The sequence below is a fragment of the Diabrotica undecimpunctata genome, chromosome 3 (genome assembly GCF_040954645.1).
Source record: "Diabrotica undecimpunctata isolate CICGRU chromosome 3, icDiaUnde3, whole genome shotgun sequence".
NCBI classification, from domain to species: domain Eukaryota; kingdom Metazoa; phylum Arthropoda; class Insecta; order Coleoptera; family Chrysomelidae; genus Diabrotica; species Diabrotica undecimpunctata.
In genome coordinates, this window is record NC_092805.1 from 154,507,807 (window position 1) to 154,518,463 (window position 10,657).

The 10,657-nt window shown below is 29.8% G+C and overlaps 1 protein-coding gene across 1 annotated transcript in view; it reads left to right on the plus strand.

Moving 5' to 3' along the window:
* The first annotated feature begins 554 nt into the window (after positions 1–554).
* Positions 555–10,657, plus strand: part of LOC140436250 (prostatic acid phosphatase-like) — a 15,362-nt gene continuing 5,259 nt past the window's right edge. The window contains exons 1-2 of the mRNA XM_072524948.1: positions 555–747; positions 3,208–3,309. Coding sequence (XP_072381049.1) covers positions 622–747; positions 3,208–3,309 — 228 coding nt within the window. The 5' untranslated portion in view covers positions 555–621. The remainder of the gene's footprint in view (positions 748–3,207; positions 3,310–10,657) is intronic.

The following is a 10,657-nucleotide window of genomic DNA, read 5'->3' on the forward strand; positions in this document are numbered from 1 at the left end:
TCATTTAAGAGACGCCCGTACTCGGGACCATCGTTTAATTCCTCAGCCATTCTGATAAACCTGGGAAAAATAGTGTAGTAGTCATTCCCTTGGCTTTCTATACCGCTGTGTAGACGCTGTTTAAGTGGTTACCACCGTACCGGGTACTGTTAAGTATTGACCGTTCTGGCCTACATTACTTTCGCTCAATACAAATACTGAAAGACCAGCTGCCGCTTTCCAGGTTCGATTTTATATAAACCCTAAAACCATGGGGCTGCCACCTCCGCCCTCCAGACCGGAATTTAAATATAATAAGTAATTTCAAGAGAATTAAGCAGAAAACCATAAAATCCAAAAAGTTCTTTAGGCAAATGTAGTGAAAAAAATACTATTCTATTGTCTGAAAAAAATTATTATGAGACTATTTTCCGAGAATTTTTCAAGATTTAATTGTATGTAAAGAAACACTTTAAATAATACCAATTGATTAATTTAATCTAATAGAGTTAATAATTTCACGAAATTGATGATACTGTTCACGAAGCTGACCTTCATAAAGTGAATACATTTTATATCTGCCATAAATCAATTATATATAATCAAAAATTTCAGTTAACTAATATCAATACGTCTATAGCCATGTATCTAGTCAAAGCTTTTGTGTTTACTTGTCTTTTACTAATTAAGTTGGACAGGAGTGATAGCATAAAAGTAAGAAATCAATTTGATGATGCAGATGCCAATAATCTTGTAGCTGTTGTTCAGGTAAATAATGTGTTTATAAATATAATTTACTTATACATTCCAATTTAAACTATTATAAAATTATGAAGCTGTATATCTTAATTCGCAAGCCGGCCAACTACATTTGAACAAATTTTTCAGAGAGACATAAAACATTATATTCTTTATAAGCTACTGACGACAAAAATTACAATCCAGTTGGTAGATAATAGCATTACCTATTATTTGTGCCGATACATAATCGTGTATACAATGATCCTTACAACACTATGTTTTAAGCAGTTATCCAATTTTCTTTTGCAGGAAACAAAAGTACTGTTGGAGTTAGATGGTAGGCACCAGAGATTAATTCAAATAAAAATCCATTGCTGATTATAAAATAGGTTTAATTTAAAACAAACGGAATTATCCTTATAATTATAATTTTTAACGTATTTCTAGTCTTCATGAAGAAGGTCGTCATAATACTTATGGTAATCTCTCGGCATCAAGTTCTTCAGTTGCTGTAAATCCAAGTATTTCTTTCTAGTAATTTTTCTGCGTTCAGGGTACAAATTTGACAAATCTTAAAACGGTATTGTATTTATTCTGAAATATTTCTGTTGCTTGAGTAATTTATAGTCCTCAGAAAATCCAAGTTTATAAAATATTTCTCCAGAGAGTGTATACATGAGAGCTCGAATTTCTGTAACCTGAAAAATAAAGATAAAAACACCGATCCAATATAGTCAAAAATAATGATTACGATTTATTAAACAGTCATACCTTAGGATTTTCCTTCAGTTTTTCTGGCTTTATAGAGTTGTAAAAATTTAGCTGTTTAAAATTCTTAAAGTAGGAATAGTTACACTATTCAACTGTGTAAGGTTTTGATTTCTTCACTTTTCTGCAAATGGTAATGTACTTAGATGGAACATTAATTATTTGATTTTTAAGTTTCTCTCTATCATTGCGAGGATACTGTCGACTTCGATTTGTGTGTGGCCCACTTCCAAATATTTTTGTTCAATAGTCAAATTATGTAGCAAAGCTAAGTGAACGAGAGCGTTGCTTAAAGTGACGTTTTTGTTTTAATAACAACACCCATCAGTATAAACGATTATGGGCCTGTTGTTTTCTCCCATTTTTAGAATTTACCAAAATCGTAGCAAATTCATCAGAATTTAATCCTCTTTCAGCCTCATTTCACAGAAAGCAATACCCATCACTATGCTTCATATCATAAATGCACCAGTTATGAACGCAGAGTTTGGTCTAATAATTCGATAAGTTGGAGTCTGGCGGCAAAAGTATAGCAGTAAAGACAAATTCCTTCTTTCTTTTATCAGATTGCTTCTCAATTCTTGCTTAATTTTTTTTTACTTATGTGTTTTTCATAAATTTCTTTTCCAATATAACCCGACATGTATCCATTACAAATTTCGCATAAGTCTTTCTTTGGTTTAAAGAGAGATATAATTCGTATTTTAAGAGTGTTTGTAATAGTAGCGATAGATCAGGTTTTATTGTTATTTGACTCACAATAACCTGTTTACATTGTGTAAAGCTGTTGCTTGGATGAAATGTCCGATTGTATATATGTCTGTGTTGTCCTTTTTCTACAAGGATGGGGCGGAATAGAGTTCTGCAAAGTTTTAATTTCTTTATCAAATGGATTTCTTGTAATATTTGTTTTTAATTGTTGACTGGTATTCTTTCCTGTAGTTTGAACATTCCAAGCACAAATACATTTTTTACCGATGAAAAAACTCTCTTATATTTTTCTAGATCCTTCCTATCTCTTTACCAAACCTCTCTCCAAACTAGTTATTAAAAAAAGGTTTAAAACTTAGTAAGATAAGAACGGAGTATCTGTAATTGTTATTTAAATATGGAATAACAAGTACAAAAATAAGATAAGTACTAACACCTGGTTAGTGCACTTATTGTGAAAAGTCATAGTATTAAGTATGTATTAAGAAATAGATAGAGATGTATGTATATAGTTAAAAGGAAAAGAGTGGTGTATGGGGTAACAGACATAAACCCTCTCTTCTACGATGCCTTGGATTCAAAAATGAACCTTAAATGTGCTGGATCTTCAAATTTTTGTGGAAACCTATTTTAAATTAAAACGCAGTTAAGGCGAGATCAGATTCGGCAAAAACATTTAAAAGTAAACACCTCCAAGCATCAGACAGGGACGTATCAAATAATTTTTTATATATTTACATATATATCGATATTTAAAGGAAAAAAATCATACTACAATACAATTTAAGATTTCATTAAATTATCATTACATGTGAGTATTAAGTCTCGCAATATATGCCTTAGGGTTATGACTCATTTTGTTGGACATGAATTTATTTTATCCATAGTCTAATGTGATAATTAACAATTATGTTTGCTCTTAGTACCATTCGTTTTTACATCTGAATTAGTAAAAGAAATATTACATATTAATTCTTTGATGATTTTTTCACAAACTTTTTATTTTAGATTTATCGTCACGGAAGGCGAACTCCGTATTCATTTTACAAAAATGATCCCCATGTTAATTCATCAGAGTGGGAGGGACTTGGTAACCAACAACTTCTGAATGTAAGTGTTTCTTTTACTAAGAAAATTTAAAATAAGGCCATCATAACACTGATGATGGAATATTAATTCCGAAAACGTTTTGTGATGTAGCCCGATAGGGTGTTTTAATTATATACCTTTTATAAAGGAATTTTAAATAAAAAATTGTGTGTGATACATGGTATATAGCCAGCCACAGAAACTTCATATTCTTGTGGAAAAACATTTTATATACTCACAATACTTGCAATCAATTTATTCTACTCATAACGACCGGTTTCGCATACTACAACTGGCTATGCATCTTCAGGTCCTAAGGTACATGGTAAACTAGGTGGTAAATATGGTAATAGGGTGCTGTCTAGTAAAGAAAATACAGCAATTATGCCAATATTATATGTCTGTGATTATTAAATATGACATAAAAATTGAATAAGACAGACAAAGTGAAAATAAGTGACACAAAACAATCTAGTAAATTGATATTAAACAAATAAATAACTAATAAATACTGCTGACATGCCGATACAAGGATTATTATTTAGTGTTTTAGAAAACATAGTTCAAACCATCCTGCTAAACTAGTAACAAGTGATCATCGGTTTATTGTAACTAATTAACAATTAGAGGGAAAGTTCTTGAGGGGAAAGATACTGACAAATAAATTAGGAAGTAGGTGTTGTGTAGATTGTTTGTTAAAATGAATGTGCTGTGTTATATTATTTAAAAGTTATTTACATTTATTCAATAGGTATATTTTGGAAATGTGTGTTAATTTATTGAATTATTTATTTAGAACAGACAGCTCTATTATAATAAATGATAATAACTCCAACTTTTAATTATCAAATTATGATAAATTGATTTGGTCTATTAGGGCAGAATTTTTGTAATGTCAAATAAATTTAAATTGAAAATTTAAAATACTTAAGGACACTTAGGGACAAACAGAACACATTATAAAAGACACAGCAGAGACTTACCTTAAAAGGGGGACCTTAGCGGCACTACATCACTTCTCAGGAGAGGAACTGTAAAAAAGACTAGTTTTTTGTTGTCTAATAGATTTTTAAGAGGTAAAATTGACAAGTAATTGTAGGTTAAAGTGTGACAGTTCTTCTTCTATCTATTAGTATTGTAAATAAGCTTAACTAACTTTATGATGTGACGTAAAAATAAATGACCGAAACAGTGATTAAATATTCAAATGGACAGTTATAATCTAATATGAAGAATATTGGTATACTTTTAACAAAGACTGAATTAATTAAATCTAACAATTGAAAAAAGTTTTGTAACGGAAACTCGAAAAATCAGACACACAAATTTAAACTTATAAGTCAGTATTTGGTAATGAGATAATGAACAAAAAGGATGTTAAATACAAAGATGGAACAACAATTATTGTCGGCGTGTATGAGCTATCTGTAATGGTTTATGTAAATTTTTTTAAGAATTTAAATATTTTATTCTGAAAACAAACAGAGGTAGAGAATAGTTGATAACAAATTAATTAACAAATTCCAGAAATTAACTTTTTTAGATAGTCTAGAAGCACTGCAACGCTTAGTAAATAGATTACACTAAGTCAATATAAAATATGGAATACAAATGAACGTTAAGAAAACCAAAGGCATGATTACTTACAAGCAACATACAGTAGAAAGGTTAGATATCGAGAGAAAACAAGTAGAAAGAGTGAATAACTACAAATATCTGGGTAAATAAAACAATGACCAAGGTAGAGAAATAAGGACACGCATTGAAATTGCAAGACAAGCATTTATAAAAATGAAAACAATGTTTGTTAATCGAGATCTTCCTCTGGAGCTGAGGATAAAAGCCTTAAGATGTTACGTGTTTTCGACTTTGTTTTATGGAATGTAAAGCTGGACACTAAAACCGGATAATATAAAGAAATTAAAATTATTTGAGATATGGTACTATGGATGGGAAGATTTTGAAAATATCATGGTCTCGACGAGTTACAAATGCAGGAGTGTTAGAAAAGCTACAAAAGGATTTCGAGGTCATAAAGCACATCAAAACAAGAAAGCTGGAATATTTAGGCTACATTATCAGAGGTGCGAAATATGAGATAATAAGGATCATAATGCAAGGTAAAATCAAGGGTAAAAGATCCATAGGAAGACGAAGAATTTCCTGGCTAAGAAACCTAAGAGAGTGGTAAAGTTGCAACTCAGTAGATCTTTTCAGAGAAGCTGCCAATAAGGTATGGATAGCTGTGATGATAGCGAACCTCCGATAGAAGAAGGAACAAGAAGAAGAAGAAATTAACTAAATTATTCTAAAATAATAAGGTTGGTAATTCTGGAAAAAGAGAATTGAAAACCGGATGCGGATTTAACTTTAGGTAGGGGATAAACTATTTAAACGGTTCAACAGTAAATTTTTATCTTATTTTGAGCTTGTAAATGACCATGACAAGATATAACGTCCACACCGACAGGAACATTGGTAAGTCTGTTCAACTAATTTCTGTAACACTTAAACAATTTTTAAATAATAGTCGTTTATGGCTACAACCTCTGTTCGACAAAACAAGAATTTGTATTTAAGTTAAGCTTATAAAACACATTGAGCTAAGTAATAATTCTAGACTGAACGATGTTTTTATATTATGTTAGTGGATCAATCAAATTCTATAATAATAAAAACGTACGGCGTAAAATCAAATTCTATAATAATAAGTACGTGTCTCAAAATAAAGTGGACTATGTTATACGGGCTTTACACCAACAATAAATTCACGAAGAAATTCATGAAGTCGCTTCAAGGTCAAATATGACGTGTGTAAAGCACAATTTGACATCCAATTTTGCCGTGAAAAAATTCATGAATAAATTCGTGAAGAAATTGACAAAATAGAACATGTTCTATTTTTCACATATATTGGACGTGGATTCAGTGTCACCAACCTGTGTAGATTTGGCGCGAAGTAGGGATAATAATTATTTTGTTTTTGAATATTAAACCAAATTGAACTTTGCATTTTTAAGTCGTGTGTCAAGTAATAGTTATGGAAAAGAGGTAAGTTTATTATTCTATAATAAAAGACAGAAACTAATATTACGTATTTTTTTTTGGAAAAACATACAATTTCGGGACAGAAAACTCTAGTTTTATTAAAAAATTGTTTACTTTTCCCTTTCTTACATCTTTTTTTCAAATATTATTTATTTAATGCTTTGAAAATATATTTTAGTACCTACCTAAATATTTGTTAATAAAAGATTATATAATTCTACCTTTTTCTTCACTCCTCTTTTACTTGGTCTAGTAATTAGGTAAATGTTTTTATCATCTTGAAAGTTTAAAAATTTATTAATCAACGTTTTCCAAGAGATATGGGTGCTATTGATTTCTGAAACAGGAAAGGATGGTTTTCTTTGAAATGCCTATTATAAGATTGCAAAATGAAAAGTATGGAGTGGTATGGATATAGTACCTAGATTTTCACATTCCGCTCATGATTCTCAAAAACAGCAACTTGCAAAAAAGAGTTATAAATCATTAATTATCCAAATAATATCAGGGGTGTACAAATGCTCTAAATACATTAAAGATTGATTTTAAATTCTGATAATTTTGTGATACTCCCTGGATATATTTTCTTTTTGAACCAGGTATGGATAATTCTGTATTATTGATATGATTTTTAAATTAACTTTGCATCGAGTCCACTCATCTATTTTTTTGAACCAGGTATGGATAATTCTATATTATTGATAAGATTTTAAATTCACATTCGGACTAAATCCACTAAAACAATTCACTAAGACATCCTAAAATTTTGTATAATGAATTCCAGATATGTAACAGAATGTGTATGATGGAAGAAGAAAGTTTCCCATTTTAGTCAATGGAAGTGGCTGTACAGTTAAAATGATTCAATTATAATAGCAAAGTCGAGACAATTTTGAAGATGAATTGGTAAATAAAGACATTACTGAACTTCCTTAAATTGATGTTTGAAAGATGTTTGAGAGCCCTATAAAATATTTTTGTGTTATGGGAAAACCCCAGAAAGATCATTAATATACATATCATCTTTTTTTAATTTTTTATTATATTTTTGTTTGCATAATCTAATTTTTAAACCTAATAAATCTATTTCTTTTCAATGCATGTCTTCTACCAGTTCAATTTATTTGACATGTTTCTGTTCTCTGTCAGTGACATGTGTGCTCTCTTCTCCTCTTTTTCTACATGAAGCCTTTGGCCTGCTACTAATTTTATTCTTTCCTATTCATTCTACTTATTCTTATACTTTATTATTCATAGTTTCCTTCCTAAGTTGATCTTTCTTTAAAAATGCAGGATTCCATATCCTACGGATAAAATCTGTAAATACGATTTTTTATTTAGAAAGAAATCATAGTTGTTTGTGTATAACAAATATTAAAACTAGCTTTTATTCCTGTTATTATAATTCTTCATTTACCATTTAAATTATGTAATATTTAAAAATTATTTTATTTTTATATATTTAGTTTAGTCCTACCCTACCCTACTTTTCAATAAAGCAAATTGTAATATGTTAAAGACAAATCATTAAAATTGTAAAGAATCAGCTCACAAATTAATGGTAAAGTATTACTGGTTATTCCCATTTTTTATTTGTTTTTAAGTATTCATTTCTTTACAACTTCTCTTTTTGATTAGAATTGTACACATCTCAATATTCTAACAATAAACATACCTATTTATTTATATTAAGTATCTCTTGAGAATATATTATGAATAGTGGTTAAAAGATTATAAAAAGTATTGTACCTTTCTTTCTTCTTTACTTCGACTTGGTGCAGGCAGGTATTTTATTTAAATAAAGGCTTTCATCATTCTAAAAGTCACAATGAATTGAATAACATTTCTACTAAATACAGTTAATTTGTGTAATGAATGCTAGATTTTTTTGTTCTATCATATAAAAAAAATATAATTACCGCTTTTTCTGTATCTTTATCTCTTCTCTGTCAACTATTTTCCATCCATTCCTGAATGTAGGTCTCTTCCAATTGCTTCAGTCTTTCTCTATCTTGCGCCAATCTAATCCACTGTTTGCCTGCCACTGTTCTTATGTCATCTACCCATCTTTTTTGAGGTCTTCCCATGCTTCTTGTTGTCGTCCTTGGTCTCCATTCTAGAATTCTCCGTGTCCACCTGTTGTCATTATATCGGGCTACGTGACCTGCCCAGCGCCATTTCATTTTTGCAATTTCTTCCACAATATCCCTAATCTTCGTTCTACGTCTTATCTCGGTGTTTCTAATCTTGTCCCTTAGTGATATTCCAAGCATGATTCGTTCCATTGCTCTTTGCGTTGTTTCTAATTTTTTAGCAAATTTTTTGGTAAGGGCTACTGTCTCCAAGCCGTAAGTACAAACTGGTAGTATGCATGTGTTATACACCTTTTTCTTTAAGTTTACAGGAATGGAGGTGTTTTTCAAGATATATGCTAATTTGCCGAAAGCGCCCTTCGTATCTTTATCTATGTTGTCCTTATTAGGGTTATTTGAAATTATCTTCTGTGTCTAAAATCAACAGTTTTCACTAATTACTTGTAATTTCCACTAATTTTTACCTGTTGTTCAAGATCTTACTCTTTACCAAATTCAGCATAATTTTTTGTACAATCTCAATCACTTTTTCTTTTTAAAACGATATTGTTTTCTGATTATATTTCCAAATCTAAAATATCTTTATTCAAACAAATAACAATAAATAACATCCAATAATAAAACCATTGGTACTACTGAAATAATGACACTTGATGTAAAAATTTATTTGAAGTCACAGAAACTTTTACATCCAAGAAATTCACGAATTTATTGACACAGAAATTGGTGAATAAATTCATGAATTTCTTCGTGAATTTATTGTTGGTGCAAAGCCCGTATTAGAAGTATTGGTAAATAAGTTGAGGTATCATACTGCCCTCCTAAGGAAAACCACAGCATCTGCAGTACTTATAATAATGAGTAGATGTACTTCAAAGAATTTGCAACTTTTAAAAAGGGCAAAAATTGTTACAACAATGCGGTTAGAAACGATTTTACTTTATATCAATAAATCTGTAAATAAACTAAGTTTAAAAAAAAGGAGCAGTAGTTTATCTTTCTTAATTTTATGCTAACTATGGCAGATATTGGGAGAAAATCGTAAGTAATATTAGGAATTGCTAAGTAAATCTACAGCATCTACCGATGCTATGTTTTTGCGGTGTTTTTTCTTAGCATAATGTTGAACAAAATATAATTAAATAACAGAATAAGTTTTTGAATAATTTATTAAAACTACATAATAATATTTATTTAAAAAACCACATTTATTAGACCGGATAATCTCTAACAAAATTTAATACAAAAGAGAAAAAATTAAACATAAAAAAAATATCTTATTAGTCCTAATCTTCCTCAAGGTTTCGCCAAAATAGTAATCTATTTGAAAGCATTATGGTTTTGAGATTTTTAATAAGGGGTTCCTTTTTTATTTTTTGATACTCCACATGGAGTTGTAAATGTCTGAGAGCTGGAAAGTTTTTTTATTTAAAACTTTATTTTGAAGAAAATTAATTCCAAAACCTGTATAGTGCATTGTTTTTATTGTAACCTTTTTTGAATTTGCATTTCCAACAGTTTCATCTTATGGTGGAAGCTCATCGGCGGACATGAAGGTGTGTTCTGGTTCAAAATACTAAATACAAATATATTGAGCAGATATAGGGTCAGAATTTACAATATAATTATACAAGAAAATATAAAAAACTCGACCTGAGCAGTTATCAACCCAAAGGACAAAATTTTTAATGTACCTGTAATGTAAAAAGAAAGCATTATATGAGCTAATTATTTCGTCTTTTCTCGTTCTACTAATACCGTCACACCATAGGCATGCAAAAATTTTTTGTTTTTTCCTTTACCAGGGGTACAAAGCTTTCATTGAATGTCGATATTCTTTGGGTAAATATTGCGTTTTTAAACATATCAAATCTTAATAACATTATGACTTTTTGTAAGTCAACATAGACTGTAAGAGTCGTTGATGTATCCAGTTCAATTGTGTCCAAATGGTATAATTCTCTTGAATCTCTGGCACGTTGAATGTGTTCTTTCCAGCTATCGTATTCACTACATGCTGGATTCAAATTCTCAGAATTATGCCCTTTATTGTGTAGTTGGAATGCTTCACACAGTGGGCACTCTTCATGGCCAAATTTGTGAAATATATGTTTTTATTTTTAAGATGCTTTCGATAAACCTTATACGATACCTTAAAATTTCAGTTTTGTATAAGAATTTTACAAAACAATATGCCCAGATAACAAACTTTGAATACACTATAATAT